Genomic DNA, 19,450 nt, shown 5'->3' with positions numbered 1-19,450 from the left:
TGAGCTACTGTAACTACAGTAATTTGGTTTAATAAGTTCAGTTTTTATACAGATTCTTGAATGCATGGTTTGTGGTGTGTCACTACTCATTGCTAATTTCAAATACTGTCACAGCAGGAAAGCTTTCACCTTCTTTTTTGCCCATCCCTTTTTCTCTTGTGACTATGCTTGCTTTACAGCTGGTCAGTGAAATTAAATTCTTACACCTAAGAAACCTCTGCAGCTCAGAAACTACCTTTGTCACCTGGAAATAAACATCAATGAATCACACCATTGCAGCTGGTGGTAGCAGAAAGTTAGAAACATTTTAACATGCATTGCTAAATCAACATCACTGTAGTTCTACCAGCTTTTAAACTATTTGAAACATTTATAAGACAAACTTGAAAGTAGACTGCAATATTCAGAACTTCTAGAAACCATATCATCAGTTTTCAAATCTCTCTTTTACATGCACACCAAAAGCATGACTCTGTTTGTACACTGGACAGTGATATTACAAGCATAATATCCTATCATACCAGGACTGCAGTCTCCCTCTCCCCAGGAAATTCAAACACAAGGAGGCTCAGAGGACAAGGAGCACTAATGAGGTCATTACATAGAGCAATAGAATCACAGCCTGGCTCATGATCCATCAAGATCCCAGCAGAAATAACAGCTCAACAGACCTTCTCTGAACACCCTGTACTCACCATGGCATAGCTTGTGGTCTTCCTTACAAGTCATTACAAGAGAAGCAGAGAAGAATCCTGGAAAGAACAACCTGTAAGCTAGCACACACTATTATTTCTGCTTGCTAGGCCTTCCCAGAGTCCCTCACTGGCTAACACTAGCCTGCTGGGACTAAGAATATTATCAGCTCCCATAATGGGTGATCAGAGATCAAATTACTCATATATCACAGAACTTTCTGTTCTGCCCTTCAAGCACAGTAGACAGGAACTTAGTCCTGAAAGTTTGTATTTTAGTAAAGATTACTCAACTTTCTTAAAGTGTAACCCCACCGGCAGGGTCAGCTATTCAGGGTCCTCTGCAGGGGCGCGAACCTGCAAGACATGAGATGAAAAAGAGGAAGGAAACCAAGCAAGATTCTATTGTCAAGATCTCAGTTTATTGGGGTGAAAGTTACAGCTTATATACCCTTGAATGGGGTGGAGGTAGGGGTGGGCAGGAACTCTGCCTGGGTAACTGAAGGTCATCAGCCAGCACCTGGTGTAAGCCAAAGCATGTGATCCATTAACATTGGAGTAAGGGGCGGGTTCCCTTAACAGATGTGATCCATTAGCATTGGAGTAAGGGGTGGGTTCCCTTAAGGGATAGCTCTCAAGATAGTTTGGGATGAGGGGTGGGATCTCCGTAAACATCCTTAGGGCAATGACCTCTGCTATCCCTGTAAGGACGATGGTCCCTGACAAATCTATCCTTAGGAAAATGGTCCCTGACATTTACTCATCAAAAGCCCAGAGTCCTTTGTGTGCACATCACATTACATACTCAATGTCCAGTGCAGCCAACACATCACCTTCATACATGGAAAATCCTGCAGCCAAAAACAGGCTTTAATCACCTCCGGCCAGTGAGTCTCTGTCTAATAAAGGCGTGGGACACTCAAGGAAAACCAGGAAGGAATGAGTCACTTGTCCTCTCCCCAAATCTACAGTTCGTAAGGTGGTCCACAAATAATTGTTTCTGTCTCCTCTCCCCAAATCTACAGTTCGTAAGGTGGTCCACAGATAATTGTTTCTGTCCAGTTGCTCTAATTACTATAGTTTTCTTATTCTTTAATTTCCCCAATCAGCACATAGTGCTCAGCCCCTATGTCCACTAGAAAATCCACAGGGGTTCCCTCCGCAGTCAAGGTTACCCTAGGTGCAGGGGAGGGGGTCCAAGCCCTGTCCCCTCTAATCATCTTCTTCCAGGGCCAGTACTTTAGAGGCCCTTTCTTGCTTTGGGCATTCTCTTGCCCAATGTCCTTTTTCTTTGCAATAAGCACATCAGGTTCTATCTGTCTAGGTCCTATCTTCCTTTTCTCTCCTACCACTGCGGCCAAAATTCTATCAAATTTCTGTCTTGTCTATGATCCCTCTGGTTCTCTCTTCTTCCTCCTGCCACTCTCTCTTTTTTCTCTCGCTATCTCTTGCTTCTCTTCTTCAGTCTCTCACTTATGAAACATTTTCTCTGCCTCCTTAACCAAATCCTGCAAAATATAATCATGCAACCTTTCTAACCATTGTTAACTTTTCTTAATATCTGATGCTGAATGTTCTATGAAGGCCACAGCTACCACTGACCCTCAGAGGTTGGGTGAAAGGGAATATAACACCTGTAAGCCTCCTTTAAACATTTAAGAAACACAGATGGCACAGCCCTGCCATTATAGACTGTCAGCTGCTCCTACCTGCTTTAAGTTTGACCTTGAAAGCTTACACAGGGAACTAGATAAGGCCCTGTTTACAAGTTTTTCTAACAAAAATTTCTTGCTTTTTAGACAACATAACAAAAATCTCTCTTGTCTTTTAGACAATATAAATATAAAAACTCTTACCAAAGTCCTTTTTGGTGGTTCTTCTCAGTGAGGATGTATGGCTACATTTTAAACAAAAACGGCACATAAAATTAAACAAAAACGGCACATAAAATCCTGTACCAGTGTGAAACATTTAACCAGCCCCTATAAATGATGACACTTATAACTCATAGGATCTGAAAGAGTTCTTCACCTGCGGAGCCAAGCTTTGGTCAGCTTTGACCAAAGGTTTGAGGCATGCAACTCCCAGGGCAGGCAGAGGAAACTCATCCATCAGCATGGGGGTGGAGGTATGCAGCACTGGGGAAAAAAGATTGTTAACCTCTTTAGGCCATAGTGATTACCCTCAGATTTTTTGTTTGGTGTTTGAAATCCTATTGGGGTACATCCGCCTTCTACAATGCTGTCTGGCAGCCTCAATACCTTGTAACAGCAAAGCTGAATAGCCCAGCCATCCATACAAGCATGCTGCCCAGTAGCCACGTGATTGGGGCCGAGGCTGACTTTTTTAATGAAATATACACCTATGCTTATGGCCCTATTTCTAAAGTCTTGTAAGTGGTCACAATACCAAAGTCAAAGAAGTCATGATTTGAGTACGTCAGCATCAGTCTAAAGTCAGGAAAAAAGCACAACACACATACAGACAGACGGGACAAAGGCACCAAACAAAGACACAGCTTCAAGCTGCTTCGCAGGTGTGACCCGCCACTTTCTAAATGAGATCGCTATCTACGTATGTCTCTACACAGAACTGACCACGCCATTCATGTGTCATACCACAGAACTGAGAAACGCCACCCGCATGTATCACCAGACAACTGAACACACTACCTGCGTGTAAGACAAAACAGAGACTGAAGATATACAGACAAAGGCTAACAAAACTTAGAAAGACAAAACCATTGATCCAGGGTCAAAGTCACAAGTAAGAAAATAAAATACTGAAGACACACAAGACACGGAAACAAATGTCCGTCTCCACCGAGAGAGATAAAACCATTCCAGAAGTACAGATGGCTGAGAGGAGATAGTTCCTCCAATCCAGGAGATCTACCATATCCTCACCAGTACCCAAACGGGAATCTCCCAGGCATCCCTGGGTACCTTCTCACCTCCCAGGAGGTCTCCCAGGCAGCAGTCAGTGATCTAGCAAGTCTGCTGATCATTCCCTTCAGCTCCCCAGATGTGAACGACTGCAAAACCGGTAATACAGAACCTGACCTCAGCTCGCATGGAAACACAAAGACACAGACAGGGCCGTAACCTCAAAGTACAGAACCTGAACCTGAATTCAACCAAACTGGCAAAGAAACACAAAATAAGTCACCACTGTACAGAACCTGAACCTGGATTCAACTGGCATGGAAACACACACATAGGCATGACTTTAAACTCGAATGTACAAACCTGAAACTGGCACAACTGGCACAAAAACACAAAAAGGACCTGGCACACAGACAGTCTCACCTCCAACCCCCAAGTGGGTCTTCGGAGATGAGGGCGGTCGCTAATCCCAGAAACCAGCCCCCAAATGAAAGACCCCCAGTGTGGGGAGACTCCCACTCAAGTCTCAGGATAACGACCCCCCCCAGTAACTCACGAGATACCATCCTTGCTGCAATCACACGAGGTTTAATGATGAGATGAGACGGGAACCAGTGCACTGGGGCTGAGACTCATAACCCACTCAGGGGAAGAGTTCGACCCCGAGTGACCAGGAGAAGGGGTTTTTAAGGGCAGAAACCATTGCCTAGTGATCCGAAAGGGGCAGAGAGGGTGTAGAAAATTTCGAGAATACCAGTGATGATCAAAAGGGGCAACTCCCTGCCTCTCAAGACTATTCCCAAAGTAATAATAAGCTAGTTCCTTTCTCAAGATTATTCTCAAGATTACAATCTAACTTTATCTTTAGCTAGTTCCTGAAACATAGTCACTGCACTGGCTAATCCTAGATTCCTGAATTTTCTCTCCCTGCTTAGATTTTTTGGCTATTTTCTTCCTGCTGGGGGTGGGGGAAACCTGGATTTATCCAGGGCTTTCTTTGGGGAGACCTGGTTTTATCCAGGTCTTTCAGCAATAAATTAGAAGACACTGATGGGTCATGGTAGGGCTTGAGGCAGAAAAGAATGTGGATATGATATAGTTATAATCTCAAGAAATTATTTTGAAAAGTTGAAACAGGATTTATGGCCATGTGCTCCAGAAACTAGGGATTTGTATTAGAGCACATCAAAGATATCTCAAACCTTTTATCTCAGGGTATATATCTAAAACCAGTAAAACAAACAGTCCTGTTGGACAAGGCCAAAACACTTCAATCTGATCTATTTTGGTTGAACTATTGTAACTATAGCAATTTGGTTTCATAAGGTCAGTCCAGATTCTTGACTGCCTGATCTGTGGACACCAAGAAATGACCATCAGGACATTTATGGAGCATATAAAATTGATTACCTAGTTCCACATTGCTAATCTCAGCTAATGTTGAAGTAGGAAAATTCTCAACCACTGTCCTGTCTCTCCCTTTCTGCACTGTGAATCTACCAGCTTCAAGCTTTGTCTATGCACTGAATTCTTGCACAGATCCCTCTTCATCTATAATCACACACTAGAACTCAAGAGAGACTGGAGGTCACTCATTAGCTGGCTTAGTTTTCCTTCTCATAGACCAGTCAAAGCCTAGTCCTGAAATCTACCCAGCACTGGGCAGCAGAGACAGGATTGGGTGTTTAAAGAAATTCTCACTTAGCATGAGGAAACAATATTACAAGCTCATAGTCTCCCATGACAGGATGGCAGAGCCTCCCGCACATTCAACAAAGATCAGAGGCCAAGGGCCACTACCGAGGACACCACAAAGAACAACAGAACACTCAAGAACATAAATGCAAAAATACTCAACAAAATGCGTCAAACAAATCCAAGAACACTTTTTAAAAAATTCACCATGATCAAGTCAGCTTCATCCCACAGATCCAGCTCTTCTATTTTACTGAACTACTGTAACTACAGTAATTTGGTTTAATGGTAAGTTCAGTTCTTTATATAGATTCATGATCTGTGGACCAACAAAATGGCCAGACAGAACATTTATGAAATATCTAAAATTGATTACCTCACTACTCACTGCTAATGTCAACTGTTGTCACAGCAAAAAAGCTTCCACCCTCTTTCTTTCCCATCCCTTCTTCTGTTGTTACTACACTGGCTTTACAACTCAGTTCTTATACAGGTCCCACTTCAATAAAATCTACAGAAATTGGAAGATACTCATTCACTGATCTATTCCTCCTTCACACACACCAGACAAGGCCCAGCCTGGTAGGAGTTGCTGGACTGTCTTTGCAGCACTGGGTAGCAGAGGCAGGATTAGGTATTCACAGCAATTCTCAGTTACATAGTAAGAGGTATGCCTGAGCTACAGGAGACATTAATCTAAACCAGTTGTTCTCAATCTTCCTAGTGCTTTGACTCTTTAATACAGTTACTCATGATGTAGTCAACCCCCACCTATAAAATTATTTTCGCTGGTACGTCATAACTATATTTTTGCTACTGTTATGAATTATAATATAAATATCTGTACTTTCTGATGATCTTAGGCCAGTCCTATGATAGGTTCATTTGATCACTCCAAAAGGAGTCATGACCCACCAGGTTGAGAACCACTGCTCTAAACTGATAATTTAAAAAACTGGGAAATATTGGAAAATAGAAACAAAGAGATTATAGCAGTAATGCCTTTGAAGAAAATGAAATCTAAAAACTGATAAACAATAGTTGACTTCTAAAAATGATAAAAAAAATTAATTGAACACTTAGTTATACTGACTTTGAAACAGAGTAGGTACTTCCCTGGTAGGGAGAATGCCATTAATAAAAGAATGCATGACTTTGTCCCATGAAAAATGTCAGCAGCTGAATGCTCTAAGCTGACACATGGAGTTACAGTAAATAGCATGTGTCTCAAACATCTGAGCTGATTAACTGTGTCAACCAAAATTGAACATATCTGCATGGGAGAGTTCACTAATTGGAAAATGGATACTTAGGAGTTCAAGATCTCCTCCCTAAACTGTATACCCACTGGTGTCTGTCTTCATTCACATGAAAGAAAATATTCTATGATGGAAAATTACACAGAAAGTCGCACACTGTGCCACATCAGGTCCTTCTTTGTTATAGAAACCCCTGCAGTCCATGGTCTTAAACTTCAGTCTAAGATCTAGGTATTGTCCAATGTGTTTACCACTGCAGTGTACATGGTACACTGTTTCTACTCTTCTGGTCTAAAGGGAGAAGCCATGCTCCACCCACAAATCCTTTCATTGTTATTGCAATGGATGCCCACAAAATGACTCAAACTGGTAATTTTAGAGCTCTGTGGTGCAGCAAGGGTAATGCCTTTTGAGGCAACAGACAGGATATAAGTCCACCTCAATCAATATAGGAGACATTGTTTAAATTGCTTCTCTAAAAGCAGAAAAATGCAGCTGACCTAAAATTAGTATACTTTCATGGCACACAGGATGTGACCCTGTAATGGCCCCTTCAGAAGCATGTTAGAGGTTTTTGATGGGGAAGTGGGTCTTTTGGCTGGTTGTAAATCAAGGTTGTCTCATTTGTTATAGGAATGTACCTTAATGGCTTATTAATCCTGGTGAACAAACATTTGCATCTCATGATACTAATCTCTAACAGGCATGGTTAGTATACTATTTATCGTTGGGGAATTTGGGATGTAGCACTCCGTCACTTAAATTCTACTTTGTGTGACTTAATGTCTCCTAAGAACTGGTAAATCCTTATACCATTAATTCTACAATCAATTCTACTCTTCTACAACACAGTTTAGCAGCGGAGTGCTACTCTACACAGTAGAAACCTTTTACGAGCCCCACAAAATTAACTACAGACGGATCCTAAACATAAATGTTAAAAGTGCAGAACTTCTGAAGACACAGAAGAGACCAGTAGTCTCCGAGTTTGGAATATTTGTTGATTTCTCTTCACATGTGACACTATAAGCACTACAGGAACCACTATTTGCGGCTCCCAAAGCTATGCTCTGCGCTGAAACAGTGCCGGCCTTGAAGTTATTCAGAGGCTGCCAGCAGGGATCACTTAAAACTACTTAGGATGAGACAGGACGAGGCAGGAAGACAGTAAACTCTGTGTTTGTCCACTGGCTCCCACCCAGGCAGGAGAGGACCCACCACAACAGCCGCGAGCCTCAGTAGGCCGCTCCATCTAGTTTCAGGACAGGGACCCGCTAAGCCCAGACACTCCTCTGCACGTGGGGACAGCAACCCCACCCCCACTCCTGCATACCAAGGCCGGCCACTCCTCCCCACATGGAGACATTGGCCCGTTACTCACCTTGGCCCACCATTCCTCCTGTCTGTGACGAGCAATCCCTCACTCAACGTGGTGAAGCTGCTGAGCTCACTCGCTCTCTCCCAACAAGGGAGACCAAGGCACGGTGCGGAAGCGAAACTATTATTTCTACCGGAAGCGCTAAACCGGAAGCCTGGCTCCCAGAAGAACCCTCCCATTTGACTGGTGGGTCTGCTGGAGACTCTGATTGGCTAGTGAGGTCTGAGTGACAGAACCAGGTGAGCAGAAGGGACACAGTGCAGCATTCCCAGCACTGGTGGCTAATTAGAATTCAACAGCAATTCTCTTGCTAACGTAAATCGGTTTTAAAAGGAAGTATACAAATTCAGAAAGGAGCTAATCAGACAACGTTGCACTAGAGGAACATTGGGTAACTCAAGAAAATTATAAACAACATCCACAGTGGTGTCGGGACTGATAACCACAGTTTCCGCTCTTCTATGAAAAGTCCTTGGATCTGAAGATAAGAAATAACCTTTTCCAAAAGCCCTGGCCCCACATCTTTACCAGCTCTCCCAAGCATATTCCTAAGATTAGAGACAGAGCTCTGTTATTGCTCTATACATCAGGGTCTTAGAGAAACCTCCCAAAGCATAGGCAGGTTGCTAAACTCAGAAAGGCCTGGTCACAAGTGTCTTCTAGAAGTTATGCACTTAGCATTTGATGTTGAGGTATAAGGTCCGTTTGGAGTTAATTTGTGGAAGTTGTAAATGGCATCTCATGTACTATGTAGTACTCCACTACTCAGTCACAATGTAGAAGAGTAGAATTGGTGATATAAAGGATTGACCAATGCTTAGGAGATAGTGAGTTACACCAAGTAGAATTTACCTGAGGGAAGGCTGCCTCTGAAATACCCCAAAGACAAGTAGTATGTTAATCAGGAATGTTAGAGATTTGGATGCTAAGATGAAAATATTTACTTACCTCTGTAGTGAAAACAACAAATGAGATGCTCATCTGTAGAGAGGACAGAGAGACCCTGTGTAAAGAACTCTCTAGAGTCAGCTGGAGCATCATAGTATTAAGAGGGATTTCTTAGTTGTGTTGTGCTAGATGCTGTAAACATCAATTCCATTATGTTATGTTATGTATTTGCTGTTTTTTGGTATCAACTACATACTCACATTAAAATCCAAAAGCATTGTTACAGTAGTGATGCCATATTTCATATGAAGAATGTCTTGTGTTTTGTTTTGCATCAACAAAATCACCTTTGAGTACCATTTTTGTTGCAACTTTCTTCTGTGTTGCTGTTATTAAATTATGCAATCAAAAGCAACTCAGGTAATGAACATGTTTATTTGGTGTTAACCCTATTTCACAATTCCTTTGACAGATAATCAAGCTATTAACTAAAGGCAAAATATGTGAAACCATTGTTTTCTGGCTTTGTCACTGTCTTATGCTCAGCTAGCTCTCCTATCTATCCCAAGGTTGCTTGTTCAGAGATATTACCAACTCAGTGAAAGAGCCTTCCTATATCAATCAAAATCAACACACTCTCTCAGATACCTTAATCAGGTATTCTGATCTAGGCAAACTCTCAATTGTTATTTTCTCAGATCACTCTAAGCTATGTCATACTGATAACTGAGGCTAATTAGAAGAGACAATAATATACAACAAGGTTTTAAAGATCCAAAGGCAGTGTACTAATCATACCAATCACTTAAGCAGCAAAAAACACAAATGAAGATAGATATGACAGGAAATGGAAAGAAAAAAACATCTAAGAAGAGAAAACTAAAACTGTCTCTCCACAGAAACTTCACTAACCAACAAAAACTCAAGGAACTAATAACATGAGAAATCTGAATAAAAAATTGGTGAGACCATTATTTTCCAGAAAATAAACAATATACTTAGATAACAATGAATAAAATCAACAACATAGATGGGTAGCACTGAAAAACAAAGACATATTATGCTCCTTTAAATAAAAATTATGAGATCATAACAAAAATCAAGCTCTAAAAAAATCACTGACCAGCACTCTTCCTATACACTTCAGTTCCTTATCCTTTACCAATAATAGAAGATGGCTTGGGTGAGGAGGGCTGTTCTACCAAAATTGGAGAGAAACCTTCTCATGCCTTAACTTCATGGAAAATAGTTTTGACTACTAAAAAAATAACATTATCTTATAATAAAGAAAAGTATGTCTGTTAGGATCACTTAGACAGCACTTTGATCCCCGATTGATGATTGCCTGTAAGTCTGCAATCAGAGTGAGGAAATGAAAACATTTTAAAACAAAATGCAAGATAACAGATTTTTTAAAAATTGGACACCTAAAGAAACTTGTTTTACTCTAATTGCTTTATAAGTCACAGGCACTTTTGAAAACAAGTTTATTGCTATTTTTTGCATATATTTGTGCAAGAGTGAGAATGTCTTCCATACGTATACATGTAACACAAAAAAGAGGAGTTCAGATGCCCTGGATCTGAAATGGTAGAGTTATGAGCCTCACAACTTGAGCATAGGTATCTGAACTCAGGTCACCTACAAAATGATTATGTGCTGAGCCACCTGCCAACATCCATAATACCTTTTATCCAATAAACCAAAAGTCTCTCACAGATTAACGAGAGCAACAAAACCTAAATAAAGAAGTAAATAAATGATCCTTGGAAATTAAGATGATGTGTATGGTAAATTTGAACCATAAATGAATACAGTACAATGACAATTCCCAACAATTTATAACAGGAAAGCTGATTACAAAGCTACATTCATATTGGAAGCACACAGAGAAATCAATGGGATTACATTCATAGGATTTTTAAATCAGAAGAATCAAAAGAAGAAAATGAAAGGGAGACAAACCATGAAATAAAAATACCATTTGTCTTAGTCAGAACACCCATTGCTGAGAAAAACACCATACTTTGGGTATTTTTATAAAGGAAAAAATTTAGTTGGGGAGGATTCTAGATTCAGAGATTTATTTCTATTTTTATTTTTAAACAATCTTATTTTATGTATTAATCACAGTTCCCTTCCCTCCTGACCTCTGACTCCTCCAATCTTCTCTACCCCACCCTCCATCCACAAATGTCTAAAACATATTACCAATACTCATTTGACTTGTATATTTCAAACCATCTCTCCATCTCTGAGATAAAAACAAGTTAGCCATGGCAGATCATCTATTTGGCATGTGTCTACTTTCACATTTGAAGAAAATGAAATCTAAAATATGATAACCAGTAATTGTCTTCTTAAAATGATAAAAATAATTGAACACTTAGTTATACTGACTTTGAAACAGAGTAGCCACTTGCCTGGTAGGGAGAATGCCATTAGTAAGAGAGCGCATGACTTTGTCCCATGTAAAATGTTAGCTGCTGAGTGATGTATGCTGAAACATGGAGTTACAGCCAATGGCCTGTGTCTCAACCATCTGAGCTGACTTAACTGTGTCAACCAGGATTGAAGATATCTGCATGGGAGAGTTCACTAATTGGAAACTAAAGATGTAGTAGTTCAAGCTATCATCCCTAAAATGTACACCCACTGCTGTCTGTCTTCATTCACACAGAGGAATTAATGTATGATGGAAAATTACACAGAAAGTCACACACTGTGCCCAATCAAGTCATTCTTTATAATGAATAGCTCTGAAGATCACTCCCTTAAACTTCATTCTGTGATCTAGTTATTGTCCAGTCTTTTTCCCCCTTCCAGTGTACACAGTATACTGTTCCTACTCTTCTGGTATGAAGGGAGAAACCATGTTCCATGCAAATCCTTTTATTGTTATTGCAATGGACGCAACAAGATATGACTCAAACTGGTAATTTTAGAACTCTGTGGTGCTGCATACTTGTAATCCAAAAATTTATGGCAGTTATTCAAGAGGATAGCAAGGGTAATACCCTGTGGGGCTACAAACAGGATTCAAGTCGACCTCAATCAGTATAGGGAACATTGACTGTAAACTGTGTTTCTAAAAAGTGAAAAATGCAGCTGTTCTAGAATTATTATACTTTCATGGCACACAGGTTGTGACCCTGTAATGGCCCCTTGAGCAACATGTTAGAGGCCTTTGATGGGTCTTTTAGCTGATTGCAAATCATGGTTGTCTCATTTGTTATAGGAATGTACCTTAATGGCTTATTAATCCTGGTGAACAAACATTTGCATCTCATGATACTAATCTCTAACAGGCATGGTTAGTATACTATTTATCATTGGGGAATTTTGAATGTAGCACTCCGTCACTTAAATTCTACTTTGTGTGACTTAATGTCTCCTAAGAACTGGTAAATTCTTATAACATTAATTCTATTATCAATTATGCAATCCTACTTCACAGTTTAGCAGTGGAGTGCTACTCTACACATGAGAAACTATTTATGAGCTCCACAAAATTAACTACACATGGATCCTAAACCTAAATGCTAAAAGTGCAGAACTTCTGAAGATACTGGAGAGACCAGTAGTCTCAAAGTTTGAAAAATTTGTTGATGTCTCTCCACATGCGACAACATAAGCACTACAGGCACCACCATTTGTGGCTCCCAAAGCTCTGCTCTGTGCAGACAAAGCCTGGGCAGTGAAGTTATTCAGAGGCTGCCAGCAGGGTATTTCAAGGATCACTTAGGACTATTTAGGATGAGGCAGGAACACACTAAACTCTGTGTTTGTCCACTAGCTCCCACACAGCCAGGGGAGGTCACACCACAACAGCCTCAAGCATCAGTAGGCCTCTCCACCTAGTTTGGGGACAGTGACCCCTCATCCGCCAAGCCCAGCCACTCCTCTGCACGTGGGGAGAGCAGCCACGTGCACCAAGGCAGGCAACTCCTCCACACCTGGGGACATTGGCCCCTTAATCACCTTGGCCCACTGCTCTTCCCAACTGTGGAGAGCAAACACTCACTTACCATGGTACAGCTGCCAAGCTGATAAACTCTCCCAACAAGGAGAGACTGTACATGAGACTAACTAGACAGTTAGTTATCTAGTAAGCCACTCAGGGGTGATGAAAGACTCTTCCAAGGAGAGAGAAAGAGCATAAAATATGGTTGGTAGAGAGGTTGAGAAGATCTAGGAAGAACTGGGGGAGAATAAAACATGATCAAAGGACGGGCTCTGTGTGAGTCTTGTCAGTTTGGTTGCTCACCTTCCTGGACCTGGGGGGAGTTGGGAGGACCTCGGATTTAACATAGTGTAAGGAACCCTGATGGCTCTTTGGCCTGGAGAGGGAGGGAGTGGGGGTAAGGGTGGAGGGGAGGGGAGGGAAGGGGAAGGAGGAGGGGAGGAGATGGAAATTTTTAATAAAAAAAAAGAGAAAAAATTTTCACTAAAAATATTTATGACAACATTATTATACTAACCCAATTTTAAAAAACAGATTTATATAGTAAGACCGAGTCATTTCCTATTTGTGATTAACTCCAGCTCTAGTTCCTCTCCCAATACCAGAGAGCTAAAAATACCCAAGCTTCTAGTAATGGGTTGATCTTTACAGTGACTCACTCCCACTCTAAGTATATCTAGGAGTCCACTAAGAGCCACTCATAAAAGTCTTTTACATCATTTTACAGCATCTTTGTCAGTCAGAAAGTCCAAAGCATCTTGAAAAGTCTTTGACAGGACAGGGACAAAGACTTTCTTAGATCACAGTTCATAAGACAAAAACACTTAACACTTATTGGTAATTAGTTTGTCCCCAACACCACACAAAGTACTTTATATGCATCATCTCTTAAATCATTACTAACTCCCTATAAAATAGACACAAATACTTCCAGTTTAAAAATGAGGAAATGGCTGCACAATGAAATTAAACTTTCCATTTTATTGTTAGTACATTGTGATTTTGTCAAAAATAGTTAATTATCAAATAATTGGAGAATATTGATCTATTTATGAAAAAGCTGAGAAAAAGGTACCCTCATTGAACCTTACACAAAATATACCAAACTGAAAATGCTTTCAATAGTTCACATTGTCATCTTGCATGCTGACCAATATCTAGATTACACTAGCTCATTGGTTATGTTTCCAAACATTAACTCTGCCTGTAACAGCATTATTATGAACAGATATATATATATATATATATATATATATAGTTTGTCATACCCATTTACATCATTTAAGTACCTACGTAGTTTTTTTATTGAAAATTTCTATCTCCTCCCCTCCTCCCCTTTCCCTCCCCTCCCCTCCACCCACAGCCCCACTCCCTCCCTCTCCAGGCCAAAGAGCCATCAGGGTTCCCTACACTATGGGAAGTCCAAGGTCCTTCCAACTCCCCCCAGGTCCAGGAAGGTGAGCATCTAAACTGACAAGGCTCCCACAGAGCCCGTCCATGCAGTAGAATCAAAGCCCATCGCCATTGTACTGGCTTCTCAGTCAGCCTCCACCATCAGCCACATTCAAAGAGTCCGGTTTGATCACATGCTTCATCAGTCCCATTTCAACTAGCCTTGGTGATCTCCCATTAGATCTCTTCCACTGTCTCAGTGGGTTATTGCACCCCTCGCGGTCCTGACTTTCTTGCTCATGTTCTCCCTCCTTCTGCTCCTCATTAGGACCTTGGGAGCTCAGTCCAGTGCTCCAATGTGGGTTTCTGTCTTTATCTCCATCCATTACCAGATGAAGATTCTATGGTAATATGCAAGATAATCATCAGTGTGGCTATAGGACAAGGCCAGTTCAGGTACCCTCTCTTCTGCTGCCCAAGGAACAAGCTGGGGACATCTCCTTGGACACCTGGGAACCTGGCTAGAGTTCAGACTCTTGCCAACCCTAAAACGGCTCCCATAATTAAGATATATACTTCTCTGCTCCCACAACCACCCCCCTTTATCCCAACCATCCCATTCCCTCAAGCTCTCCCCATCCTCTTCTTCTCCCTTCTCTCCCCACATCTCCCCTTATCCCCACCTCACTCCCACCCCCGTTCTCCCAGCCCCTGCCCAGCAATTTTGTCCGTTTCCAATATCCAGGATGATAACAATATGTTTTTCTCTGGGTTCACCTTCTTATTTAGCTTCTCTAGGATCACGAATTATAGGCTCTATGTCCTTTGTTTATGGCTAGAATCCACTTATGAGTGATTACATATCATATCCCTCTTTTTGGGTCTGGGTTATCTCTAACTCTTAAAATTATCCAAAATGAACTAAGTATAAGTGGTCTTGTTTCCAGGCTCAGAAGGATGAGCATTTCTGAAGCAGCCTGGAAAGCCAATGATCTGATGACTGATCATGAAAAAGGTCTACTGAACCAGGAGCACATTCTGTTTGCAGCATGGTAACTATTTGGAACCAAGGTCCAGAGAGCCAGCTTACCTTGCCTGCTATCTTTCTGTTATTGAAGACAAGCATGTGTTTTCTGGGTTTTCTTGCTGGAATCCACTTTAATCGAGTTGAGGTTCTTGAAGAAGTATATATAAAGTTAAGTTAGTGTAGAAGTCAATATCTCAGTAGAACATTTTCCTTAGACTGATGGGGTTATTTGTTCTCTTTTGACTGTTAAATTTTAAATAAAGGGATATTTAAGGAAAAGAGATGGAGGAGAGTTATCTGTCTATGTTACTTTCATTGGTTAATTAATAAAGAAAACTGCCTTGGCCCTTTAAGAGACAGAAAATTAGGTAGGCGGAGTAGACAGAACAGAATTGTGGGAAAAGGGGTAGCAGGCAGTGGGGAGACGCTTTAGGCTGTCGCCATAGTGAGTCTCCATGCTTCTCCTCTCCTAGACGGATGCAGGTTAAGATCTCTCCTGGTAAGCCACACCTCGTGGTGCTACACAGATTACTAAATATGGGTTAAAGGAAGATGTGAAAATTAGCCAATAAGAGGCTAAAACTATGGGCCAGGCAGTGTTTTAAAAGAATACAGTTTCCGTGTAATTATTTCGGATGTAAAGCTAGCTGGCGGCTGGGTGGCGGGACGCAGCCCCGCTACTTCCTTCTACAGAAAGGCAACCATATGCTCATCTCCAGAGAAGCTGAGACATCTGCTCAAGAAGTATGCCACCCAGGAACCAATCTCAGCTTCCAGAGAGGTGTGCAGATACACACACTACACAGCACACCGCAGGGGTGTTTTCCTATACAGCAATAACAATGAACCATGGTAATCTCATGGTTCATTGATGTCTTGAAATGGCATGATTTCTTTGTTTTTATGAAAATAATAATAAACACATATCAATTTCTTTATACACCTATTTGTTGATGAATAACTCAGATATTTGCAAGTCTTAGCTATTTTGAATAGCACCACAATAAACACAGAAGTATAAATATCCTTTTGAAATGCTGGTGTCAATTTCTATAGCTACATATATCCAGTTGTGGACTGAGAACACAAATACTGTTTGATCTCACATGTGGAATCTGAAAAAGCTGAATTTATAGAAACAGGGGTTATAATTACCAGGGATGGGATTGGAGAAATATGGAGATACTGGCTGCTGGGGATACACTTTTGGTAATAAGTTAAATAAGCTCTGAGGTGCTCATGTATAATGTAATGACTATAGTTAATAATAGTGTATTGTATACTTGCACTAAATGTGAAAAATGACTGCATGTGCCTGAATTTCATTTGTTCTACAGAATGTGAATGTGTTGTTGTTGTTTTCTAGTTCATATAAAAACTTTTAAATACTGCAACTAGAGAGGAGGCTCATAAGTTAAGAGAAAACAGAGGACTAGGGTTCAGTTCTCTGCGTCTATATCAGATGGCTCACAACTGCCTGCAATTCTAGCTCTAGGGGATCTGATGTCTCTCCTGGACTACTCAGACATCTGAATTCAGCAGACATTCATATATGTAAATGTATATGTATGTATATGGGCAAATGGTATACTTTGCCCAGCATGTTCCAGGGTATGATTCAATAATCAGCACTGAAAAAAAAGAATTAGAAAAGAAAAATTACCAAAGAAATAATAACCTCATACATTTAAATAATAGTGAAACAACAATGTGATAAAAAATGTGTTGTTATATGTAACCAGAGACTGCTCATTTGTTTCCCAGCTACCCAGATCCAAATAAACACACAGAAACTATATTTATTACAACACTGTTTGGCCAATGGCTCAAGCATACTTCTAACTAGCTCTTATATCTTAAATTAGCCCATTTCAAAGTGATGAATAAGCTCGCAAGATTCTTGATAAAACATATTCAGGATATTTATAGATGGTGGAATTGTTGGAGGGCTGGCCACGGCAATATAACAAAAACCTTGGTTGCCCATCAATTGCAGACTTTCAGATGTAAGCACTTCATAAACCTAGCAGTGATTCTCTGTGGTTCTTAAAAACTATGGTGAAGCACGATTAAGAAAAACTCAGGGTCAGAAATTGGGGTTCAAACTGGATATCTGAAAAGCAAAACAACCAGCCACTGGCTCTTACCTCGACCTCAGTCTGAAATGATGATCCTGTCTCTAGGAATCTTTGAATGAGATGGTGTCCGAGAGCTGTCTCACCCCATTTTATATTCTTCACTAGAGCTGGCATTAAAGGCATGCACCACTGGGATTAAAGGTATGCACCACCCGATTTCTATGGTAACTAGTGTGACTACTGGAATTAAGGTGTGTGTTACCATAACCTGCTCTATAGGCTGACCAGTGGGGCTGTTTTACTCTCAGATCTTCAGGCAGTCTTTATTTATTAAAATACAATTAAAATGCCACCACACTACAGCAGCATTTACACTGATTAGATCTCTTCTACTCCCAGTCAATGTGGAAATGCTGAGAAAGCCCAGAGCAGTTCTGACTCTATGTAAGCATTTGGCAGAACACATAGGCAATCCTACCTAGGGAATTCACACTGAAGACATTGTTAGTTTGTGATCTAAGTATATTGGGAAAACAAGTAATCCTTTTGGAGCAATTATGTGCTGGCTTTGTTGATACCTATTGCATTGCAATCTGTGCTTTCTGAGCAACCTCATAGCTTTTGAAATCTGATTCTTTATGACTTGGGGAGTCAAAAGTGTCTCAAAGTAACCAAAAGAAAAAAGAAAATAAAAAGCGCATTATAATCTGTCCAGTTATACAAAGGAAGTTGTGGCTTATTATTATATAAATGTAAGGCTCTGGTCCTAGACTAGTTAAGAAATAAGCAGCAGCCCTTGGCAATTGCAAGACATGTCTAATTATTTGTTATACATGTCTAAAATATTACAGAATTATCCCTTCTGTTTGCAAACATTGTTATTTTTTTAAATAATGCTTTTTGATTATTTTATTTTTTGAGACAGAGTTTCACTCTTTAACCCAAGTTGGTAAATTCATGACAAATCTTGCATAAGTCTCTCAAATTCTACAACTAAAGGCAGAAACCATCACTCCCAGCATTTTCAGTGTTTTAAAAAAGAAACTTTTGTTCATATTAACAGTCCTCAAAAAATGTAACAATTAAAGTTCAACTGTGGAAAAGGTGTATTTACACAACACCCTGGTCTCTCATTGAGTCTTTCACTGGTAAAACTCTCCTGACCGTGACTGTGGGAGAAAGAGATGACCAGGACCCTTCCTCTCACCGTAGCTCCTGACAGTGAATTTCCTAGTGTGTACTTACACCATCTGGTTGACTCACTGTTGATGTAAAAACAAAATCCAGCCACTGTGTTGAAAGCTGCTGAAACTGGATCAAAGTAGTCAGTAGCAGCCTGACTATCAGCTGAGTGACTGCAACACCCACACTTTTCCAGACCAGGGCCAGTGTTCTGTGGCAGCAACTTCAGCCTGAGCACTATGCTTGAAACTGCAGAGCTACACTTCAATGTGGATCATGGCTACCTGGAGGGCCTGGTGAGAGGATGCAAAGCCGGCCTCCTAACTCAGCAGGACTATGTCAACCTAGTGCAGTGTGAGACCTTGGAAGGTAAGCCCCTCACCTCGTCCCATTAAAAGAAACACAAGCAAAAATGATATTGCTCTCTGGAAGGAAGGAAAAGGGGCTGCAATCACCTACTCAGAAGGTCAGAACAGGTTCTTAGTCCTGGAATTCAGATGCCTTTGGTTTAGAGACCTTGGATGTGAGTAAAATAGATTGATATCCATTTATATAATTTAATAGTTTAAAATTCCTTTCCATTGTGAATGCAGGGACTAAACCATGGCCATTGGTCTGAGCATCACCTGCTACTGATACCCACCCAGAAACCCACAGCTATCCCCTGATGTTCTTGCAAGTATTCTCAAATATAATAATGTTTCTATAGTTTGAATTTAGATGTTACTCTAATTTCAATGATTTTTTACCTTGATTTGTAATGTCTCAGTTAAGAGCACGTTTTACACATTTTTAATATATTCTGATAATTATACTTTAAAATATTGTGTTTCCTTTGTCATCCTATCTCGCTTTTTATCCTCATAACTATAAACACTATTAAGTAATACCCTTCACCAACATGAGTCTATGGAGAAAGAAACAGCTAAGAGTTTTAGTTTAGAAAGATTTTTGTCTGGCTCCAGCTTTTCAGTATTGATTTGAGAATTTGTTTGAGATTTGCCTTTAAC

General features: G+C 40.5%; 1 protein-coding gene across 2 annotated transcripts in view; it reads left to right on the top strand.

The window, feature by feature from the left end:
• Positions 1–18,652, top strand: part of LOC119815908 (zinc finger protein 431-like) — an 82,080-nt gene extending 63,428 nt beyond the window's left edge. The window contains exons 5-6 of one of the 2 annotated variants that reach the window (XM_042055046.1): positions 15,101–15,205; positions 18,637–18,652. In XM_042055046.1, coding sequence (XP_041910980.1) covers positions 15,101–15,205; position 18,637 — 106 coding nt within the window. In that variant the 3' untranslated portion in view covers positions 18,638–18,652. Of the gene's footprint in view, positions 1–15,100; positions 15,206–17,363; positions 17,389–18,636 lie in introns of those variants that run through there. The other variant, XM_042055045.1, reaches the window with a different exon arrangement.
• The last annotated feature ends 798 nt before the right edge of the window (positions 18,653–19,450 follow it).

This window comes from Arvicola amphibius, chromosome 5 (genome assembly GCF_903992535.2).
Source record: "Arvicola amphibius chromosome 5, mArvAmp1.2, whole genome shotgun sequence".
NCBI lineage: Eukaryota > Metazoa > Chordata > Mammalia > Rodentia > Cricetidae > Arvicola > Arvicola amphibius.
Note: the sequence above shows the minus strand (reverse complement) of the source record. Positions and strands in the feature narration are given on the sequence as shown.